Source organism: Rhinolophus hipposideros (genome assembly GCF_964194185.1).
Source record: "Rhinolophus hipposideros genome assembly, chromosome: 22".
Lineage (NCBI taxonomy): Eukaryota > Metazoa > Chordata > Mammalia > Chiroptera > Rhinolophidae > Rhinolophus > Rhinolophus hipposideros.
Window position 1 is genome coordinate 17,413,981 of NC_138068.1, and position 24,565 is coordinate 17,438,545.

Consider the following 24,565-nt stretch of genomic DNA (forward strand, 5'->3'; position numbering starts at 1 on the left):
CCTTGATAAGTTTTCATTTTGTTCCATTGTCTTGCTTCAATTCCTCTTCAATACGAAATTCAATTATAAATTTTCAACTATATTCAATTTGATTAATTTCCTTGGTCTCTTTTCCTTATCACTTTTTTTTTTCTTTTCAGTTGAATATCTTCCCTTTTATGCATCTTGAGTTTAGGTTTCTGAGATAATTTTCCGTTTCGTTCAATTTCTTTCTGAAGTCCTGTCCATTCCCATTTTCACTTCTACCTGCTGTTTGGTCACCTCTAAATATTTCACTTGCTTTGTGGTTATCACACTGCATTTGCTTGTCTATTTTTAATTCATGGTGGAATGTTGCATTACAATTTTCTTCTGCCTATAATAGCTTTAGTATGTTTTATCTACTGAAGTTTGAATTTAAATTTTCCACTTTTGATCTTTTCCTACCGTATCCCCATCAAGACGCTGGTTTTATTTTATTAATGTTCGTATTTGAGCATGTTAGATTTACCTACACAACTATTAGCAGGATATGGATTCAGAGTGGGGCAGGGAGAGGGTTTAGGTGGCCTTCCACGTTTCCCAAGGGCTCCCCCTCCTGGTGCTAGTGAGACAGATGCTGTAAATTTGGCTGTTCATGGGCAGGCTGCGTGGGATTCTGCCGCTTTAGTAAGTCCATTGCCAGCCCCTCCGTGCTTCTCTTTACACCACCGCTAGCTTCGGAGGTGCCTCCCTCACCTCAGAATGGGTGGTTCTCCAAGACTGTCAGCTCTGGGCCTGTGCATGTTCCAAATCCCTTCCCCTCTACTCTCCTTCACTGCCAGTGCCAGCTTACCTGGGGGCAAACCTCTGTTGTTGTCCAGGTGCTGATATTGCTGACTCCTCCGTCTTATGGGCAAGTTATTTGCTTCTCTATGGCGTAACTATTTCTCTCCCATATTCATATTCATTCCAGACTAACATGGCCATCTATGTTTCCTCGGGCAGTTGTAAGAAATTACCGTCAATGTGGTGCCTAAAACAACAGAAATGTACTCTCTCGCAGTTCTGAATACCAAATCAAGGTGTCACCAGGGTCATATTCCCTACGAAGCCTCTGGGGAGAATCCTTCCTGGCCTCTTCCAACTGCTGGTGGCTCCTGGCATTTCTTGGCTTGTGGCTGCATAGCTCCAATCTCTGTCTTCACACGCCTTCTTCCCTGTGTCAAATCTTTTACAAGGACACTAGTCATGAGGTTCAGGGCCCACCCTAAAGGCCAAAGCTCTCAGTACCTTACTTAACACAGTAAGAGTTTATTTCTCTCAGTGAACAGTCCGCAGGGCCTCTGCTCAAAACAGTCATTTAAGGACTTGGCTCCTTCCCTTTTGTGGCCCCACGCTCCTTAGACTGCTTGCCACTCAGCCAGGGGTCAGGGACAGAGGAGAGGTGTTTTTCTGGGAGGTTTACAGAAGCCAGCCCTGGAAATGGCATATATCTCTTCTGCTCACCTTCCACCGGCCAGAACTCAAATGGCCACGTGCGTAACTGCAGAGGAGGCTGGGAAATGCAGTGCGGCTCTGTGTCTCAGAATACAGTGTATTTAGTAAAACGCCTACGCCTTTTAATCCTGTTCTAGCATTCTCTAATTTTCTTGCAATGATTTAATCACAGTTAATCACAACAGACTTAGTCATGTTCATGTAATCCCTTACACAGGCATAAAATAATCTTTGCATACTGTATTGGTGTGAATTTGGTTTCTCCATTTCTTGGTTTAGCCTTCTTTGCCCATATTTTAACCCTTATTTCACTCTTTAACTTCTTTTTCTTCATACCTTTTTACCTTCTTTGTTCTTTTGGCAAAACTGTTTATTTCCAGAGGTACCAGCAGGAGGCAGAGGCAGCGTTAAGTGGCAGTGGGGGGAACACCCCTATCACATCTTAGCCAAAGACAGGGGCCCTGATCACCCTTGGTGGCTGCCCAACCTTCAAAGCTGCCCTGACGCAAACCCAGACCTGAGTGGTCTGAAAACCCACAAGCCTCTCCCAACCCTGGGCCATCTCCTCTCCTGCCATAACCACCAGACAAGAGCCCTAAGCTGGGCTATGGGAGTCCATTCCTTCGCCGCTGCCCCCAGAACATTCAGCTACACTCTTATCCACCTTCTCTCCAGGGTCATGGCAGGGTCAGAGTGGGGACATTAAGATGTCTCCGTAAGTAGGGCTTCCTGGCTGAGGGGAAGTTCTGTGTGGACTCCTAATGACACTACTCTCAAATTTCTTTGTTCACAGATTTAGCCATTCATGAACACTCCCGTGAGCCCTCTAGCACTGCACAGCAGATACTCCACACTGAGTGAAACGCACTTCCTGCTCTTGCAGAAGCCTCTACAGTTTAGAACAGACCATCCTGGGGCAGAGAGAACCGCAGGGTAGCAAACTTCTGACTAGTGTGCTGGAAAGGAAGAGTCGCTTCCCTGAAAAGAACTGCACAGGCAAAGGTGACATGAGAGGTCACGCTTAATGTGAGGGATTAGAGATGAGACCGGAGGGACGGCCCAAGGCTGCGCCCCTTGGCCTGAGCCTCCCCACAGCCCAAACCTCCTCCGCAGTCCCAGTCTCCAGGGAACCCTGACTAGGTGCACTCAACACTGTGTTGTTTGACCACGATGTGTCCTTCCCCAGGACAGCTTGCGCTCCACGGCAGCCTTGCTCTCACCACTGCTGTTCAGGCTGTTGAAGCTGTTGACTATGGGAAAGAGCCTCCCTAAGAGCAGTTAGCATGGTTCCTCTTCCTGGAAACGTGATGTGAAAAGTTCTCTCAGGGGGAGGTTGGTCCTGCCTCCTTCGCAGCTGCCCTTTCTTAGCAGTTCATGCTGGTCACCATCTCATCAGTCCTCGGGCCCCACTGTGGACGGCCAGCGGCTGGCTGACAATGCTTTGGGAGCGCTCGGGCCGGCTTGATTCTTCTCCCTTCACCACTACCGCCACCCTCTGCTGGTTTTCAGTTTCCAAGGCCTTGGGAGCTGGAGACCCAGGCGACCCGCCACCCTTGGCAAGCTGTCCGAGCAGAGGCCTCAGAGCTAGAGGTCCCGTGGGATTTAAACGTACGGACGCTGTGATGGGACACGAGCATCTCAGGGCCGTCAGGGCTCAATGTGGTGTGTTGGAGAGTTAAAATTCTCAGCGATCTCTGAGAAAGAGAGGGGTCACTTGTCCACTTAAGATGAAGCCACAAAGGCGCAGGGGCTGTGAGGTTATGGCAAAAGTGAAAAGGCGACAGGGGTAACCTGCTCCAGTCTCTTTCTTTCTTTAGAAAGGGTTGAAAAACCTAAGCAGCCAACAAACGCACAGGGACACAAATTTAAAAAAAGAATTTGTAGGAAGGCCTCATATGGTGGGAAAGTTCCCAGCAAAGGAAGTATGAATAAAAGTGGGGCCCAAGTCCTATTTCTGCCCATTCAGAAGTGGGCACTGAGCAAGCCCCTAACAGAGTGACTTTGTACTACTTAGTTCCCTCTTTGGGTCCTTTTACCTCATTTGTAAGAGGAAGTGACAGGAGGAGGAAAACACTTCAGGAAAACACTTCCTGAGGTTTTGTGGGCGATTGTTCTTCTTACATAAACATTTCCTTTTCATATGTATGTGAAAGACTTCCATCTGCTGGGCATTCACACAATTTCTGAATAAATTTAGAATAGCTACACTGACAATACAAATTTTTAAAAAACAACAAAAAAGGCTTCAAAACGCAGTAAGAAAGAAGCCCTGTTTATTTTGTACATCTCCACCCTCCACTCTGTCTTCATTTATTGATGCAGGGAGCTGAGGCCACAGCTCATCCCCGGTCCAACAGAGACGCGGGCAGGTCACCGAAAGTTCTTCACTGCAGAAGCCGCCTGCAGACGGACACAGCTCTGAACAGTAACTCCTGGAGCCCCTTCACTGTGCCCCCAGGAGAACTCCAGCTCGCAGTCCATTGTCACTTGGGTCGGAGCTAGAGGTCCAGCACAGTCACTGTCTTGTCACCCCGGAGACACGGTCGCAGAGGGGCCCTTTGCTACGCCTGCTCGCCAGCACCGCCTCCACCAGCCGCTGAGCCTTTGCCAGATGCCTGGGAGTCGGAGGAGCGTGCAGCCTGCTTTGGCAGGCGGATGGGGACGTAGACGTTGGAAGCGCAGTGCTCCTTCAGGTATTCTCCTCCCTTCTCTTCATAATCCTTCCGGGTGACCCAGACTGCATCGTCGTCTACGTGGTCCAAGGCCCAGTCCCGAGCACCGTACCAGGCGTCCAGCACGGGGTTAGAGGCAAGCTGCACCTGAACGAAAGGGAACATTCACCAGAAGGCCATCTCCCATCAGGACTCCAGGAGACCCCAGCTACAGCCCCTTACCTTTCATCCCCCAAAATATATTCGACACACAGGAGGGCCCCAAATACTTCCGAGACAGCACAGGACTATCTCTGCATCCTCCAAGCAAAGCTGAGCTGAAATGCCCCCGCTCTCCAAGAAAGCACACAAGAATGCCAAGCACAGCAGACTCGACCTAACAGAATATGTGGCTGGCAGCTACTTTATGAACACAAGACCTGCCACTCTGGGTCACAGAGGGACCAGTTGCCCCTCCTCCTGCTCCAGTGATCGACCACAAGCTATCAGATGGACAGGGAAGCAGAGCTGACACTCAACCTGGAGGAAAGGCATCCTGGCCCTGATCCCCTCTCTGTAAGGAGAGGCAAGAAGAGGCTGACAGGAGGCGGCTCTGGCCACGGGGGCAAATGAGCCTCAGGAGAAAGGAGAGTAGAGAGGATGGCCTGGGGCGTCCTCTGTGATGCTGCCAGAGCTCAGTTCCCACTGCTTATTATCGAGCGAAGTGAAGAGAATGACTTATTCTCCATGTAGTCTTTTGTATTGTCTGAATTTTATTATAGGCATGTCTTCCTTTTTCAATTAAAAAAAGAAATATATAAAACATGACTCCCATCCTGCTTTAATATCTAAACATAAAGACCAGAAGGAAAAGCCACAAATGTTAACAGTGAATATCTCCGGAGGATGACATTATCATTTTTCTCATTTACACTGTCTTACTTTTGCAATCGGAAAACAAGTACTTAATGCTATTTTCAAAGCAGCTGGTTCCATGAACAATCAGTACCTGAAAAGATGACTGAAAGGGTCTCATCTCCAACAGCTCCTTCTCAATTCTAACTTTCATCCCAGGATACATCATATTCCCGCCAGTGAGGAAAACGTTCTGAACCAGCATCTCCTGAACGTCCTTCGGGTACCTGGGAGAGAAACGACTCTTTCTAGTATAGTCTCTCCAACTTGAGTACCGGAAGAGAATGTAGATGTGGAAATGTAAGCTCTCAGTGCAAAAGAGAAAACATCTGCACAAATTTGTTTTTAAAAACCTCCTATTTTTCATTTGTGTCTTTACAAAATGCCAAGTGTCCAGTCAAAACCTTAATTTGAATGGTCAATTTATTTCCTTAGCATGGTAAGAAGTTTTGTGCCTTTCTCACACATTTTTAAAAAACTGACTTTATTGACGATCGACTTAGATATATTTTGATGAAGTCTACAAATTTACATACTCCAGTAACCATCATCACCTCAATCATGATATAGAGTATTTCCATCACCCCAAAAAGTCCTGCCTCCATTTTGAGGGTCCATCTCTCTACCTGTGCTTTTTTTTTTTAATAAGTTTTTATCTTATGCATGTTTGACCCCTTTCCTACGCGTTGTCAGACAAAGCTGAGAGGCCCTCATAGGAGCTGCAACAGCTTTTCTCCCTTGCTAGGTGTAAGCGGCCATCTTCTTTTAACTAACAACAGCCAAAGTACTAAAAATCACGTTCTCTACTTATGAAAACTCACACTGCAGAAATTGCCCGTGTAATGGGTGCGGGGAGGCATGCACCTGTAGAAATGCAAACACCTAAATAAATGAAATGTCTACAAGGAGGGAGAGAAACTTACAAGTTCTGCACATTTTTAAGGTGTTTAGAATCATTAGCCTTCAATAACGCGAAGGTTTATATGAAAGCCAATGCACAAACACCACTGTGCTGCTCAAACTTAAGAGAAATTCTTAAAGCTCCTCAAATCAACTGTGCACTTACATGTCCAGAAAAGTACACAGCCCCAACTCTGAGTCAGGCCTGGTGAGATAAAGAGTATTATCTGAGCACAAGTCAATAAGAAGGAGAGAGTGAGCCACATTTCCACTGCCTGACCAGCAAATCTACTATTGAATGCACAGTCCAAGGAAATGGTTCAGGAGAAGAAGTTCCAGCCTCACCTGTCCAGAATGTACTGAAGGCTCTCTGCTATCCCAGCCTGCTCTTCGCCTATGAGAGACGGCTGGAAGATAATTTCTGGAGCTCGAATTCTTTCAGTCCCAACAAACAGCTGATGATATGCTGCCAAGTTAAACACGGGCTTTACAAACCCAAGGTTTAGAAGACATTTTTAGGCTAGAATGACAGACATCCCAGTTACCAGTTTCCTCAAACCGCACTGCTTATTCCAATATAGCTTCTGTCCTTTGTTCATGCCAGTCACCTCCCTCCAACTCTCTTGATTTGATCATTCAATTGTCTACTCTTTTCCCACTTCTGTAGAAATACCTACAGATTTGCATCATGAAATGATCCCCAAATTGCAGGGAAAGAGACTTCATGAAGAGCAGCAGCAGAACTGGAAGATCAGGTCTCCTGCCCAGTACCTTGCCCAGCACCCCGGTCCCTGCACAGCTGAGAAAGCTTTCTGCCAGATGTGTCTCAGACTCAGACCAGTGTCTCTCATTGCCACTGTCATGACAGAAACGTAGCCCCAAATGAGGATTAAGCATAATGACACTGACTTTAATTTGAATGAAACCATGAAAGCCAGTGTTCAGGTCTCAAGTCCCGAGCTCCTTGTCAGATGTTTCCACTAGACAGACTGTTACTCGCAGACTCAGAGATCTTGGTGCTGGAACCACAATCAATCACTGGGGGCAGGGGACACGGGGAGGACCTGACAGACCTGACATCAGTCGGATGTTTTAAGTATTGGAAACCCCCTTTCCAGAAAACACAACTGGGAATTTTTCTTAATATCCCTCAAGAAGCAGACTAGACTAGACTAGACTAGACTGGTCATTTATGTCCCAGCTGAAAGCATGAGCGTGATCTAGGCATGGTCCAACCTGGATGGTGGGGACTGGCTTCTCCACTTCAGGCGCTTCCTCTGAGAACAAGGGTTCAAAGTCATTGATGCTTTCCACATCTTCCAGAGACGTTTCTAGTGGCTCCAGCTCAGGAGTCTAAGAATAAAAGAAAACAGAACAGATCCTGTAACTTCAGCGAGTCTTAGTTCTATTAGTTCACTGTCACGAAAAAGAATTGGAATTCCACCCAATGGCCTCAAAGTTCCCATAAAAACCATGAAAAATTTTCTAAACTGTTAAAAAAAAAAGAAAAAAGAGAACACACATGAACACGAGAATTAAAAGACTGAAAAGCCAGGAATGAGCTTTGCTCTTGTTCCCTGCCTTTCCAAACCTCACAAACCTCAACTCCTACCTTCTCTCTAAAGCCTCCTGATTGGGCCCGCTCACACCAGGGGCCCTGCTGCCTGTGGTAGTTCACAGCACCACACACACAACTCGGGGGAGAGGGTGTGACAGCCCATATCCTACTAAGTGGCTTAGACTACCAGCAAAATGAAATAGACCTCTTAATAATTTATATATATGTAATAATTTATATATATATATGTGTATATATATATATATATATATATGTATACACACACACACACACATATATATATGCGCCAACACTAACGGGCTTAACTATTAGTCCCTTAACCGCAGGTCCATGGGGCGGGGGTTGTGACTACAAGCTCCCAAGATGGCAGAATGCTTCCTATCTGTGGAGTCCTACAGAACAGGCTTTCCTTTTCAATGACAATGAACCTGGGTGGGACCTAGACATGCTGGTACCATTCCCAGTAGAGGGGTTAGGACACACTTTAATTTTGACCTGGACAAAAGAAGTTAGGTTGGAGTGGGGATGCTCTGAATGACATCTTCAGCCACCTGTGGTTCTGCCACGTGAAAGGCAGGTGAGTTTTACCTTCTGAACTCAAAGGGGAAAAGTACAGGAAGAAATATTCTATTACATTCCATGGAAGAATGCTCTAACAATGACAGCTGTTGTAGGAATCACTATCCTGTGACAGGGTGTCTTGGGAGCATTCAAGCAGACTCAATACCACCAGCCTATGGTGCCTGACAGGAGATCCCTACATTCGGCATACGGCCTCTGAGTCCCTCCTTACTCTCAAAAGATATGAAGTTTGTAAATTACCGACACAATTCAGAACACTTAAATATACTTCTCAGGAACCTATCCTTATATACTGCAGATGTAAACTAGTATTCAAAGTCACTCTTAAATAAGATAATGCCTTTCAACACTCCTCCAACTCTCTCTCCCCACCCCCACACAAAAAAAGTCTTGTGGCATAATGTGACATAGATGGGTAACAATGTATTTTAAATCCTGATCAATGTAGATGATTCTACCATGTTGAAGAGGAGGGTAAATCCTGGAAAGGCCGGGGATATTTCTTCATCTGAGACTAGAGATCAGGATGAGAGGGGCTGGTTTAGAAATAGGTAGTTTAAGGAGGAAAGAAGGCGGGCTGGGAAGCAAGAATGTAAGGACGCGGCTCTTGGTGAAGGAGATGAGAACATCTCTGCCAATTCTGAATCCAATTCAGGAGCAGGGACACCTGCTACTTGCACAATCCTCACTGCAAACATCCCTGCACTTTGTAAGTGACGATACAGGTGCAGGAGGTACAATAACTTGCCCAAGATCACAGGACACTAGTTAGTGGTGGAAACTTGGCTAAAAACAAAACTTCTTAGCTCCAAAATCCTTGCTCTGTCTTAAGCTGCAATTCTAGACACCACGAGTCTCAGTGTGAGAGGACAGCTGGGAATTTAGGAGCATGGACAAGAACTAGCTAGGCTGAGGGCAGGGTAAGCAAAAAGAGAAGAACGAGAAAGCCTTGCCAGCAGCAGGACCAGCGGAGCGACGACAGGCTTCTCGGCCCCAGGAGGGGCAGCCGAGCACATGTACACATTCCCCTCGCCGCTGTCTGCATTCTGGGGTCTGCAAAACTCTCACCCCCGTCCCTCACAAGAAAGCAGCCCTGCCCGGGAGTGCCTGCGCCGGTTCTGGCCTGGCACTAAACTCGGTCCCAGGAGAGGATCCGAAATGGATCACAAAAGCTCCCTTTCACCTGGTGCTTGCCATCCGGGACAACGAACCACAGCGGTGTCACAGAAAGAGGGGAGGCTTTGGGGTCACGTTGATCTAGCGCTGAATGGCAACCGAAATTTTCTTTAGAGTCACAGTGGCACAGCCTGAGCCTTTGAGCCTGCTTCCTCCGCGGTAAGTCGGACAAGACCCGAGGGCAGCGTTGGGGTGAGAACCGAACATTCCTGCTCTCTTCCCTTTTAGATACGCACTCATTTTGCCCCATAAATATTTCCGTTCTATGACTGGGTTAGAGGCACACCAATGTCACCTGTGCATGTAAGTAACTACAGACAAAACTCGTGACCTCCCCTCCACCCAAATAATGGGTGAGGGCAAGCACAGGGCTCCAGGGAGTTCTCTCCTACCCACCTCTCCACTCCCCACACCTCTGTCCTACTCGTCTTCACCAAACCTCCACTCCTCTGACCTCCCTGACGGCCCAGGGAAGGCCCTTTCTCGTGGAGTCTCTATCCTGCCTGAAGTCCAATCACACTGCCACCACCCCTCCACCCCGACAGACCTGCTTCTGCTGACCCCAACCACCACTGGAGGACGCCACCCAGCACTCTTTCCACTTCCGCTGCGGGGTAGACAGTACTTTTCCAAAGACGTTCACAATGATGTCTTCCCTCCCACACGCTCCTCCTCAGTCTGGCCCTGACACGCCCCATAAAGATGGGGTCTATGTTTCCTCCCCTTGGCTCTTAGCAGGGGCCTGTGATGACTCCAACCAAGAGAGCGTGGTGCAAACGATGCCACGTGACTACCAATGCGAGGTCATAAAAGACCAGGCGGCTTCCTTCACCTGGATCTCTTGAAACATTTGCTCTCTGACTACGCCCATGAGGAGCTCCCTCCTACAAGCCCGTCGCCATGCTGAGAAGCCCACGGCACATGGAGAGGCCACGTGTGGGTGCTCAGGCCGACAACCCCTGCTGAGCCCAGCCTTTGAGTCTTCCCAGCCCAGATGCCAAGGAAATGAAGAATCCTCCAGAGATTCCAGTTCCCAATTGCCCAAGTCTGCTCAGTTGAAGCCCCAGGAATCACAGAGCAGGGATCTGCTACACTCGTCTGAATTCCTGACCCATCAAATTCACGAGCACAACAGAATGGTTGTTCTGTGCTACAAAGTTTAAAGTAGTTTTTCACACAGCAATAGATAAGTCACTACGCTTCTAGTGGGGCAGGAGTGGAGACAGCTCCAGACTGCTCCCAGGCAATCCTTTTGTTACTCTCCGGCTGCCTTCTGCACTCCCTACAGGGTTGCATTCGATCTTCCCCTACACTGTTCTCCTCAGCCCCTTCTAAACTCTACCTGTGGTTCTTGGCAGACCATTTTAGGTGCTTCAAAAAACCAACTTGCCTATTTATTCTCCATTCCATCTCTTTATTTTTTGACCCTTTCATCAGCCTTATCTCAAAGGATGAGTGTACCATTTCCTATCCCATGTTCTTAAAATACTCCCTTTCCGGTCTCTCTCTGCTCTGACTAATCTTTCTCAATCTCTTTCCCTGGGCTTTTCTTCTGCGACCTACCCACTATGTAGTGGTCTTCTCAGGCATTCTGATTTTCTCACTGCCCCTATGATTCTAGGTCTTCCATAGCTGGGTCCTGGAAAGTTCCACCTGATGTCCCACAAACTTTAAAAATAAGGTACCCAAAAGCCAGCTCACTACCTTCCTAAGCACAGCCAGGCACTACTCTGTCAACACGGGCTCTGTGTGACCGCAGTCAATCTGGAATGGGACTGCTGTGTTGGAATCTCAGCTGCGCTGCCTCTAGCTGTGCAACCCTGGGCACATTTTGTCACTCCCCTAAGTCTCACTTTCCTTATCTATACAACGGTAGTGATGATAGTACTTAGTGAACTATGACAATTAATCAAGATGACACTTGTGAAAGTGCTCAGCAGAGGGTCTGGCTCATGTCACAAGTTCTGTTATCATCAGTTATTGCCATTCCTGTCACCTCCTTCCCTAAACGGCACCAAGATCTTTGGATCCTACAATTGAAGTGTCTCCTCCCCTACCCTCCGTCCCCAAAGCTAATGACAAATTTCAGGTCTGCTTTGGCTCCCTTCTGGCCAACTACAACACATTTTTTCCTCTCTTCCCCCTTCCAGCCTCACTTCTCCTTAAACCCATCATCCTAACTTCCACCAGTTATTTCCCTAAAATAAAATCTCAAGATTCTTTCCTTGCTTAACATACTTTGAAGACTCTCTCTGAGGGATAACATCCAGGCTGACAAAAACACAGTTATAGCCTGGTTCCTTCTTACCTTCTCCACTTTATCTCCCACACTCTACACACCAATCGTGCCATGCTCCCTGCACCTGTGGTTCTTTCCATCTAAAATGTCCTTCCCTCCTCATTTGCTATTTATTGAAATAATCTTTCGGGGCCCAGTTCAAATATCACAAACCTTTCTTAAAACACCATCTGTATTCCCACACACATCTACTACTATAGCTGACAAGTCAACTAAGTATGGTTCTACAGCTGTTTTTCTGAGAGACCAAGGAGGCCAGGAACTGCATCTTACCTCTGTACCCCTACTCTCTGGCATACCACACCTAGGACTGAGTGGTGGGCCCCTGGGATACACATTCACATTTCCCTGGAATAGAGAAGATTATAAAATGTTTGGTTTTCAAAAGGCTTCTTCAGCTACAACCAAACTTCATCTACCTATATTCAAAAGCACATCAGCCTAAAAATAACTTCTTAGCTTCACTAAATATGGTAAAAATATATTTTACTTATCCTAATTCATATGATTCACAGAGAGAAACAATTCATAATAACTTCAATGCAGACAACAGGCATCCAGAAGAGAACAGATTGCGCTACCACGGCTGGCTTCTCGCCGTCTAGGATTTGCCAGGGTCTCCACGTGTATTGTGTGGCATTTAGGAACACACGGAACTGTTCTTTTGGAAGTGAAGAGAACGGTTTGCCAAAGCACATGAGGAAAGATGCAGCATGGTTCCCTGGAATGGCTCTGTTCTTGGCTAGCCAGGCAAGGGAACTTTCTATATTTGGCCCATTGTGTCTTCTGACAAATGGTGATGGTGTATAACTGCGCCAGTGAGCACCTTCTAGTTTAAACACTCCACAGGGAGGTTAACAAAGCCTCCTCTGCCTCCTTGGAATACTTGCCGAACAACAAGGGCTGGATGGATTAGTCTGTAGGAAAAAATGGATTTTATAAAACAGTAAGTTAAACAATTTAGCTGTCTTAATCCAATTCAGCCATTACTGCTTGGACGGCATTTCAATATGAACTTTAGTCCACATAAATCTATTCTCTCCACTCTTTAGAGAATCCTACAAATACTTTCTGAAAAGGAGAACTGGCAAGTCAGTGTCATGGTCAAATTTATCCCAGGAAGGTTACTGTAACTGACTCTAGTCACTAACAGTAATCCTTAATAAACGCTTTCTGACCATTCAAGCTCTGGAGACAGATCAATTCATCAAATTTGTTGTACACAGAGAAATCTGTGAGGTCTGACATTTCAAAATCTCCCTAAGCCCAGAGAGATTTGAATATGTACCCACTGAGCACAGAACCAAGTAGGGACTTAAGTGTCTGCTGGAATGTATGAAGGAGTAGTTATGTAACAAATGCAGAAAAATGAACAAAGGATAAACTAGTTCCTCAACTGCCCAGGAATCACATCTTGACACTGTTTGTTTGTTTTTTCTTTTTAAATCTGCAACCCCTCACCCGCCTGTGGCTTACTGCACATCTCTGGTTAAGGATGCTGATGTCCTCTTGACATGTTAAGCATGATGAGAACTAAATATGGATGAACAGTAAAGACAACATGGTTCTAAATCCCAGCAGACAAGGGCTCAAATCTGAAACACAGACCTCATGATTGGAAGAAGCAAACGAGGAAAGCCACAGAAGCTGATCCGGGATGTTGTGTGAGTAAGAAGGTAGCAAAGGTCCCTTCTATCCAAGAGCTCAGTGAGCCAGTAAGCTGCATCTAGGAAGCCTGCCTCAGGAGCTGCTCGATCCAACCTGTGTGCTCATGGCCAGGTGCTATCCTCACGTTGTCTACAGCCCATCAGAGAGAGGCGGAGAATGAGAGCTGAGGCAAGGAACTGACAGTGAGCCTACAGCTGAGACGGTCACTGCAAAAGGCAGCTCCACACTGAGCCCAAGAGCTCTGAAGTCACCAGTAAGCACCACACTACGCCCAGCATCAAACTGGATTTTTCTACAGGACTGTTTCTTCCTAAAAGTACAGGTTTTAAATTTAAAGAAATTTGATTTAAAAATAAACAAACGAAAAAAATCAGTAAGCTAGACTGGTTAATCCTGCCCCAGGAGTGTTGTAAGGCAATAAACAAGTTTCTTTGTTGTAGAAATCTAGAGATGACAGATTCAGGAACAATGTGTGCACTTACTAACACTTTTTTCCACTTCTAAAGATAAGAGAGCCAATCCATGACTTCAGATGGGAGGCGTGACCTGCAGGCGCCCCTTCATCACACAGGGCCGAGCTAGGGGTTGAATTACCCAGGGCCCTAAGCCCTGCCGCCTGCCCTTTGGCACCATCAACACTTATCAACAGTCCACTGGCAGGGAAACATGATGGAGAGAGAGAAAAATCAAAGAGCTTATTCAAGACTTAATTTTTAGTAACTAATAAAAGGCTGATGTTAAATTAATCCAAAAACATTTTGCTGAGCATGTCTACTAGTTGCCGTAGAAAATGTATCCACTATGTAAGAAGCCTGATCCCTGTCCTTAGGGAACATCAAGATGGAAAGGAGGTAAGTACATATACTGGGGGTGCCAAAAAAATGTATACAAGTGGACACTTTGGTCAACATTGCTCAAGCAGTAGTTCGCTGTAATCAGAAGTGTCTGGACACTGATGGTAACCACTTTGAGCACCTCTTGTAATGGCAGATGTCAAACGTGACTTGTATTCATCTTTTGTTATCGGTACATATTAAGTATTACAATTTTAATAGTTTTTCCCTTTCTTACAATGTGTAAATATTTTTTTGGTACCCTCTGTATTTAATAAAGCATCAGAACAAAGTTAACGGGAGTGTGTGACTAACCTCCAAAGAACCATCGGAGGAGGAGGTTCAGGTTCAAGACAGCACCACCTGATGGGTGTGTGACTCTCTTCCTACTCTCTACACACACTTCCCCTCCCAGGGGTCCCCTCCCAGGGGGTACAAGTCCCCGGGTCAGAACTTCTGTTGGTACATGTCAGTGCTATGACTCCCCCATCCGTGTACACGGGGACTGCACTTACCACACTGCTCCCCCAAGTCTGGTCACCGCTACCCCAAGTCTGGTCACCGCCTTCTCAAGACACTCAGGAAGGGCTGTGCCCCCTAAATGAGCCCTCAGACCCTCCTCCGAAGGCCCTCAGTACCTCTGGCTTGCTGTCCACCACATCCACCTCGAGGGTGACTTCTGATTGAAGGATTTTCTGCTTAGCTTGCTCCACTGCCGAACTGAGCTTGTGGATGTAGGACTGCAGCTCTTCTGGGGAGTCCATGTTCAGCTCTATCAGGGCTTTGTGAAACTGATCCATCTGGCCATCCTCTAGAAGTTCCTGAAACCAGAGCAGTCACAATTCATCCTCAAAGACATCTGTGCAATCACAAACAGGAAGGAAAGAGAAATAGCTTAGAAACCAAACAGAGAAGTACAGCAGGAAAGGGCTCCTAGAGCTCCCCAACCTGGCCCTTCACAAAAATCACACCTCCCACCAAAGATACGCACAGCTGAACTCCTCCCCTGCTATCTCTAGGCTGCCATCATATCAGAATTTCAGCACCACCTGATTAGGCAAAGCTAACCTCTGGTGACAGACATCAGAAATGGTGTTATCTTCTGGGTGGGTGGAGGCGGGAAGGTTACTGACTAGAGATGTGAGGGAGGCTTCTGGGATGCTGGTAACACTCTATTTCTTGATCTGGATAGCAGATACATGGTGTGTTTCATGTTGTGAAAATGCATCAAGCTGTACACTTACGATCTGTGCACTATGCTATGCAGCATGTATGCCACACTTAAATTAAAAAGTTAAAGAACAAAAGAAAGACAATTATAAGGCCAAAATAAATCATTAAAACCCAAGTCCACAGCTCTTCCAGAAACACCTGCTGCTATACTGTCCTCTATAGTGATGACTCCCTAGACTCCTTCCTGACCCCCAGGGCGACTGATGGGCAGGCAACGCATTTTATGATTGAGGAAGAACATACAGGAGGAGCATTTTCTGGGACCACCTCGTTGAGCCAGGCCAGGGGCGCCTCCGGGACCCGCTGTTACCTGCACATACAGCAGTCTGTCCAGCCGCTCCTGATCCAGCTGCAGCTTCTCCTCCCGCCGCCGGGCATTGAGCTCCTGTAGCCGTCGCAGCTGCTGCTGCCGCCTTTCCTGCTTCTCCTCAGCGGTCAGAGTGCTGCCGAGAAGCTTGTTGGAAAATGGGAGCTGCATCTTATGGACGTTGTTTTCATAATAATCAGGGCACCGCCATTTCTGCAATTCTTCAAAGAAATAATTTTGAAAGTTATGAAATGGCAACACTACTAGCACAGAAATTAGAAAGTCAGGAACAGGGTTCCAGGTTTGGGGAAGAAAGAGAAAGCACACGCCACCCAATCTCTGAACCACCCAATCAACAAAATGTGGCTATAAAACCAACAGACCTGTTCTAAAATAATGGCTAAATAAAGTTCTTCAGACAGAAATGATACGAGAAGGAACACTGGAACACCAGGAATAAAAGAAGAGCAATAGAAATGATGAAAACCTAGTTAAATGTAACAGGCTAACCTCCTCGAGTTTAAAATATGTCTGACAATTGAAAGTAAAAACTGTAACACCGTCTGATGAGCTTCCAAAGTATGTAGATGATGACATAAGACAAGCCCAGCATAAAGAGGAAAGAGAAAGGGGGCTCTAGCATGCTACCATTTCCACATTATACTTGAAGTGGTAAAATAGCGATTCTAAGTAGACTGTAGTTTGTTTCCTGTAATCTCTAGAGCAATCACTGAAAAAACTACACAGAGAGATGCAGAGAAAAACAACACACAGAATAGATAAAATGGAATACCAAAAATTTTTTTAAATATTCTAATAACCCAAAAGAAGGGAGGAGAGGAAAATGGAACAATGAGAAAGAAGGAAAACAAAAAACAAATAATAGTGGAACTAAATCCAAACATATGAATAATTAAATCAATTCAAATAGTCGTTACATACCAATTAAAAGATAGAGACTGACAGAATGGACTTAAAAAAAACGATCCAACTATTAAGAAATTCTCTTTGAAGATAATGAGATAGGTAGAGTAAAAGTAAAATGATGGAAAGACATACTGTGTTTCCCCGAAAGTAAGACCTAGCCAGACAGTCAGCTCTAATGCGTCTTTTGGAGCAAAACTTAATATAAGACCTGGTATTTGTTATATTATATTATACTATACTATTATATTATATTATACCAGGTCTTATAGTAAAATAAGACCGGGTCTTATATTAATTTTTGCTCCAAAAGACACATTAGAGCTGAGTATCCAGCTAGTTCTTATTTTCAGGGAAACACAGTACCATGGAAGCACTAATCAAAAGAAAGTTGGAGTGGCTTTATTAATGTCCACGTAGACTTCAAAGCAAAGAAAATTGCCAAGGATAAAAAGGGACATAATATAATGATAAAAGGTTAATTTGCCAAGAAGACTTAAGAACCCTAAATATGCATCTTACAAAAGAGCTTCAGATATTTGAAAGCATAAACTGACAGAACTGAAGGGAGATACAGGAAAATCCACAATTATACTTTAGAGAGTTCAATACTGTTCTCTCTCTTTTTTTTTAAAGATTTTATTGGGGAAGGGGAATACTGTTCTCTTAATAACCGATAGAGCTAGTAGATGGAAAATGAACAGGGACAGAGAAGAACTGAACACCACCATCAACCAACAGAACCGAAATGTCATCATAGAATGTTCTACCACCAACAGCAGAATACATAGTCTCTTCAAGTGTACATGCAACATTCACCAAAGCAGACCATTCCTAGGTCATAAAACAAACCTTCACAACCTTAACTGATATCAGACAAAGCTTTTTAACCTTATTAAACTAGAAGTAAATCACAGGAAGATAACAGGAAAATCTCCAAACATTTGGATATAAAACACATTTCTAGGGGCAGCCAGTTAGCTTAGCTGGTTAGAGTGCGATGCTCGTAACACCAGGGTTACCAGTTTTATCCCTGCATGGGCCAGTGTGACCTGCGCCCTCCACAACTAGATTGAAACAACTATTTGACTTGGAGCTGATGGGTCCTGGAAAAACACACTTAAAATAAATTAAAACGTTTTTAAAAACCAAACAAAACCCATTTCTAGATAACCAATGGCTCAAAGACAAAGTCTTGAGGGAAATTAGAACACATTTGAACTTGATAAAAATGAAAATATAACATCAAAATCTGTGGGATGCAGACAAAACAGTGCTGGGGGAAATTTAGAGCATTAACTACTTACATTAAAAAGAAGAATGATCACATAATAATCTAAGCTTCTACCTTAAGAAACTAGAAAAAAACAGCAATATAAACTTAAAGCAAGTAGAAGGAAGGAAATAAAAAGAGGAAGTCAGTGAGTTTACCTGAACAGTCAGTCCTATGTCCATTAAAGAAATTGAATTCATAATTAAAAGCCTTCAGAAAAAGAAATTCCCAGGCTCAAATGGTTCCACTAGAGAATTCTACCAAACATTTAAAGAAAAAGATAGTATCAATTATTTACAAAATCTTTTCCAGAAAGAAGGAACGCTTTCCAGCTCATTTGATGAAGTGAGCAACACCCTGATACCAAAACCAAACAAAGAGAATAAAACTACAGGTCAGTATCTCTTGTGAATACAGACACAAAAATCCCACAAAATATTACCAAATCAAATCCAGTAATTTATGAAAAAAGAATAATATACATGAACAAGTGGGTGTATCCCCCCAAAATCAAAGCTAGTTCAATATTTGAAAAGCCATCTTTATAATGAGCAGCCCAAACCAGAAACACTATAGGATCATATCAATTGATGTAGAAAACGTGTTTTACAAAATTCAAAGTCCATTCAAAGTAAAAATGCTCAGCAAAACTAGGAACGGAAGAGAACATTCTTAACTTGATAGAGAGCATCTGCAAAAAACCTAGAGCTAACATCATACAGCAAAAGGCTAAATGCTTCCCCTACGGCCCCCGGATAAGAAACTGGGAACAAGGTAAGGTTGCCCACTCTCACCACGCCCATTCAACACTGTACTGAAAGTCCTAACCAGTGAAATAAGGCAATAAAAAGAAGTAAAACGTAAAAACAAAAAAAGGAAAGGAAAGGAAGAAATAAAATTATTCCTATTCACAAATGACATGTCTACATAGAAATTTCTAAGGAATCTACAAAAAAATAGAACTAATAAGTTTAGCAAGGTCACAGTATACAAGGTCTACACATAAAAATTAACTGCATTTCTATACACTAACAATGAGCAACTAGAAACTGAAATGAAAAAGCAAAAGAAAGAAATACTTAGGAATAAATTTAATAAAACATGTAGAGCATCTCTATGCTGAAAACTACAAAATGCTGATGGAAGAAATCAATCAAGACCTAGACAGATGGAAAGATATACTATATGCATCAACTGGAAGATTCAACGTAATAAAAAAATGCCAATTCTCCCCAATCTAGATTTAATATTTTATCTCAATTTATATTTAGAATGTTGGTCAATGTTGTTGTTTTACATCCAATCTCACCTAAAGATTTAATGTACTTTTAACCAAAATTCCAACAGAACTTTCATGTAGATATGGACAAACTGATCCTAACATTTACATGGAAAGGCAAAGGAGTTAGAATCGCCAAAACAATTTTGAAAAAGAACCTACATCTGTAAGTTATCAGTTAACTGAATAGTTTTTTAAGAAAGTAAATACCAAAATGGGAAGCGGATGCTAAAAAGCAATGAGTAAAAAAGTGAACAAAAGAAGCACCCGGGGGTACACCTGAATGAACACCCCAAAGGTAGACAACATCCAAATGCTGCAAGCAAACATCCTCCTCATTACCTTCCACGTAATCCTCAGCAATATAGCTGTGCTCATGCAGGATCTCCTCCATGCGGCTGAGAGTGATAGCTGCCAGGTGCCCAGGATACTTCAGCTGCAGGAGACGCTGGAGGTAGCCAGCTGCTTGGCTTCCTCCCAGATTGATGCGTTTACAATTTTTAGCGTCTAACCTACAATCAAGAAATGGAAAACAGCACTGAAATTTTTGGCTACATGAAAGAGGAATATGGTGCATCTTGAGGGAGAAAGGATAATTTAATGGAGATAAAAGAAGAAACAGACCAGCTGGGAGAACACAAAACCTTACAGTTAGAAGGGACTTTCAAGTTCCCTCGGCCCGACCACTTACCCAATGGAGGAATTCCTAATCTACACCCAGAGAGGTGGCCATCTAACTTCTGGCAAGAGTCTCAGAAGGAAACAAGGTTCAGTGGGAAAAACATGCCATCTGAAGCCTGACCCTTATGTGATTCACCATGTATTTCTCAAACTGTGGTCCTGGGACCAAGTATCCTAGAACTAGCTGGGGAAAATGTTAAATGTGCCAATTCCCAGGATTCATGTGCTCTGGGGTGGTCCCGGGAATATGCATTTTAACAAGCTTCCCAGGTAACTCTAGTGTAGGCCAGACTTTGAGAACTCCTCCCCTAGACACTCCACTTCTACTTACACAAACACATTAAGTAACCAGACGTACTGGTTTACTGTAATCTCCTGAGCATACCAGTCCCTTTCACATGAATTGAAGGGAAAGAGAACCAGAGCAACTTTATTCGCTTAACGTGAGAAAGAGTAGCAGAGCACCGGGAGGTGGCTGTGTATTGAAATGTTGCTGCTATGTCACACTTTGCCAGCAGATGCCAGCATAGAACAGGATATGCTCCAATCTGATCATTTCTTAGCCTGGTAAAATAATTTTCTCTCCACATGAAAATATTCTGTTTTACATCTGTACATCAGGAATGTATGGTAATGTCTAAGAATTATGTTTTTCTACTTAAATTTTTGTAAAAACTTCTGGAGAAATTCCAAATATAGGTCTCAATAAATTCAACGTCATTTATTTTGACTTAAATATTCACACTGCTGTAAGTTTACAAAGTGTCATCACCTACATTATCTCATTTCATCCTCAGGGTAACGCTGAGCAATCACTTTTTCCCAATTTTACATGTAAGGAAACAGAGGTTAGGTATCTCATCCCAAGCAAGGCTGCAAACCAGGCATTCAACTCCAAAGACAGGGCTCTGTTTCCCTACTCACACACCCTCTTTACACAATGAGAAATCTTCTCAGGATAGCACAATGCTGGCCTACTCTCTTATCAGACAACAAAAGACCAACTCTAAAGTGAGAACAGATTTTAAACACGACAGAAAACACCCTCACCTTTTATTCAGCTCAGAAATTTTTAATAAGTACCTATTATGTGCCAGGCACTATACCTGAAAAGTCTAAACAATGATGATTAAAGAGCTTTAAATTAAAAAATAATCTCTTAATAAGAAAGTGACTCCAGAACACAAAGACCATCTAAATTTATTCAGATAATTTATTCAAAACATTTTTATTGAGCACCTACTACCTGCAAGTATTATTAACTATTTCACCATATATCAGAATTATAAAAGTCTAAAATTATGGATTTGGACCTTAGAGACCAACCACTCCAACTCCCTCCAGGTCACAAAGGATGGAAGGTGAAGTGATTTACCCATAGTCCCAAAGTAAGTTAGGTCAGAGCTAAGTAAGCCCAGAGGCCAGTTCATGGTCCACTATATGCTCTTTCAACTCCACCTTTAAAGTAGGCACCCAATGAATGTTTCCTGCATACTTCTCAAAACAACACTCAAATGCCAGAAGTGCAACTCACCTCCCTTCTAAGATGGGTAAAATATGTGTACACTGGTATCCAGATGAAATGATGAGCCCACTGGGAATCAAGTTCTTTGCCTTATTGTGGTAGAAGCTGAACAGGCTGTCTATACCGTAGGCAACCTTGGGAATCCCATAGCATTCAAAAAGGAGCTCAGACATCATTTGTCGTGAATACAGTGGGTTGCACACGGCTTCTGTCAAAACTATGGGATGATCAACACAGCCCTACTTTAAAAGAAAAGAGCAAAGAGATGAGGGATACAAGAATACTCTTTTTAAAGCATTCAAAAAAAAAAAAAAAAACACCACCAAAATCCTATTGCAAGGGCTGAATTTGCTTTTGGCCTCCAATCAAAAACTTGATCAGAAGCAACGGTAAAACACTCATCTCTACTTGAAGTTGTTATGGAAAATAACAGGATCAATTTAAGGTCATTTAGTCTAGCCCCACCCAAACTGTCAGCAAATCATGATGGCTCTATCTTCAAAATATCTTCAGAATCCAATGGCTTCTTACCACACCCTCCTCCCCCACTACCTCCCTCATCTGTCACTTACATCTCTCATCTGGGTTATTGCAACAGCCTTCTAACTGGTCTCCCTGTTTCGACCCGATGACCCACGCCATACAGCAGCTATTAATCCTTTTGAAACAAAAGTCATGTACCTCCTCTCCTCAACACTCTGCCATGGCTCCTCTTTTCACTCCGAGTATGAGCCCCTCATTACATCTCTGACTTCCACTTTCTCCTCCCACCCCCCCACCCCACCCCACTCTGGCTGCCCTGAAATTAGGATTAGCGCGCACTTCTGCCTCAGAGCCTTTTCACTGGCTGTTTCCTCTGTCTGGGATGCTAGTGCCTCAAATATCCACGTGGCTTGCTCCCTCATGCACTTCCTTCAAGCCCTTGCTAGAACATCACCTTTTCCCTGAGTCCCACCCTCACCATCTTACTGAAAACATATAACCCTTTCCTCTCCTATCATGCCACAGAGCCTACTACTTAATTTTATTCTTTGTTTTCTATCTGTTCATACTAGACCATTTTTCCCATACCAGCTCCATAAGCACCGGAAGTTTTACGACACATTCATGAATGGATTCCACACGCCTAGAAAAGTGCCTGACACAAAGTCAGGGCTCCATGCCTACTCGTTAACGAATGGATTTATTAACAAATGAATGTCCATGCCGAAGGCATGCTCCAAGAGGAAAGGGGCGTTGTTTTGTTCCCTGCGGTACCCCGAGCGCCTAGCGCAGAGCTCACACACTCGTTCGGAGCTGAACACGTATTTGAACGACTAAATGAAGGACTAGGTAACAACGAGAGCTCCCGGGATGACAATCACCTCTCCGAGCGGAGCAGAGACACCACCGTACGCCCCCCCCACCTGCCCCCAAACCGTCACCTGGGAGGAGACACCCAGGTGCTGAAAGCTGTAGTCAAACAGCAGCTCCTGCAGCTCCAGGTTTACCGGCACATTGCGGTCGAAGGGCGAGCGCAGCATCCAGCGCAGGGGCTCCAGGCTGCCCAGCGCGTTGCCCACCTGCGGCCCCGCCCCGCCCCGAGCCGCGCCCCGCCCGCGGGCGCACACGGCGCGGAACTGCAGGCGCGGCTCGGGGCCTGGGTCCGGCCCGGGGCAAGCCCAGCCGGCGCGGGCCTGGAACGACCCATTGTCCAGCACCAGTGGCACCGGCAGCGGCCCGTGTGCCACCGGCCCCGCCTCCAGCACTGGATCTGGCGTGGCGCGGGAGTCGCGGAACGGGAACACATTCCGGGCCGGCCCTGCCGCACCGGCCGCCGCCATCTTGCAGCGCGCGCGCCGGCTCAGCGTCCGCCCAGACGGCGCGAAACCCCGCCCCCACGCGTAACGCCGCGGGGCTCGTGTCCTAAAGAGCTCCACGCCTTCTCCCCTCGTTGAGCCCTGCGTCCCTCTCCATCCGACTCGCCCTTCGTGACCCGGACCGCCTCAGGGTCGCTAGACCTTGTCCATCCTAGCCGTAAAGTCCTGCAATTGCTTAACCTCGCCCCCAACATCAGACCTGACCACGCCCCTTCGTCCTAGCCGGGACTCCGGGCCAGTAAGCCCCTCCCCAATGCGTAGGGCCACCAAACCCCGCCCCTTTCACGGGGCCCCGCCTTTTCGTCTAGCCACGCCCCATCCTGGCGGATAACTCACCTTCAACCGCCCTTGGCTCCGCCTTCTTGTAGTTACGTCGCCCTTAGCCTCGCTGTCAGGGAAACTCAAACTCTGGCGTACGGTGTTAAATTGCTTGACCAGGGAGCTCGCCATGCAGGCGTGTTCACTTTGTGAAAATTCATCAAGGTGTCCACTTATGATTTATGCACTTTTCCGCATGTATGTTGCAGTTTATAATGCAATATAAAGTTTAAAATACCTTTATTAACTCCCACAGACTGGACTCTCTCACTGAGACTTCAAATACCAAGAGGCTGCTAATTGTTCCTCGACGTGTATATTCTTTGTTCCTTTTAGTGACATAACTCCCCCTCGTGGTTATCTAGCTTGCTGTGCTCATGACACTAAGTTCTGGCCAGTGTGTGTGGGGGGGGACTGGAGGTCAGGTGGACACCCGCCCCCACCAGTTTGGGCTCTAAAAAGACTGCACACACGCTCCCCTGCCCCATTTCTCCCTTTCCACTAGCTAGAGGGATAACAAGAATTAGAGCAGGGCCTTGACTCTATCCTCCCAGCTCTGGAACACTTTGAGAGATAAAAGCTAGTTAACTATAAAAGGTGGCTCTGAATAAACATCCTTAGCAAGAGACGAGACCCCAAAACTTTCTCAAGAACCTCTATGAACACTTATAGGCCAGATTTGGAACTGGCCTACTGACAAAATCAAATTAAAAGCGTTGCCTTTCAATACAAGCCCATTGTTTCATACACCTGAAGGTAATGTCATTATTAAGCCAAGAGAGCAGAGAAAAGCAGAATACAGAGGCCATTAAATAAGTATAAGTGAATGTAAGTTTAAAACTATATGTATAAGAGTAATAATATGGAAAAAATCACCATTATATATATACTGTATACTTTAAGAAATGAGTGAAGGCAGTACAGTGTATAAGGAATTCCCTTTAAGAAATGGGGGGAGGGGACTAATACATATGTTTTTGCCTTTATTTTCATGCAGATGGACAAGAAACTAATAAAAGATTTTACCTGTAAAGAGATGGGACCAGGTGGGTGTGTCAGGTGTGAGAGACTATTCTACTGCATACTTTTTGATACACTTTTCATT

At 45.0% G+C, this 24,565-nt stretch overlaps 1 protein-coding gene across 3 annotated transcripts; it reads right to left on the reverse strand.

The window, feature by feature from the left end:
- Positions 1–137: 137 nt before the first annotated feature.
- ACTR5 (actin related protein 5) lies at positions 138–23,337 on the reverse strand. Of its 3 annotated transcripts, XM_081034269.1 has the most exons (10): positions 22,708–23,125; positions 21,293–21,522; positions 19,420–19,589; positions 15,605–15,822; positions 14,700–14,882; positions 11,834–11,908; positions 7,161–7,277; positions 6,270–6,409; positions 5,119–5,251; positions 138–4,277 (listed from the first exon to the last, which is right to left on the reverse strand). In XM_081034269.1, exons 1-10 carry the CDS (start codon positions 23,104–23,106, stop codon positions 4,020–4,022), a joined length of 1,923 nt encoding a protein of 640 aa, XP_080890395.1. In that variant the 5' UTR covers positions 23,107–23,125; the 3' UTR covers positions 138–4,019. The 3 variants fall into 3 exon arrangements, with proteins under 3 accessions (XP_080890395.1, XP_080890396.1, XP_080890397.1); XM_081034270.1 differs by lacking the exon at positions 11,834–11,908 and having other exon boundaries at positions 22,708–23,337; XM_081034271.1 differs by lacking the exon at positions 11,834–11,908 and having other exon boundaries at positions 144–4,271; positions 22,708–23,132.
- Positions 23,338–24,565: the final 1,228 nt, after the last annotated feature.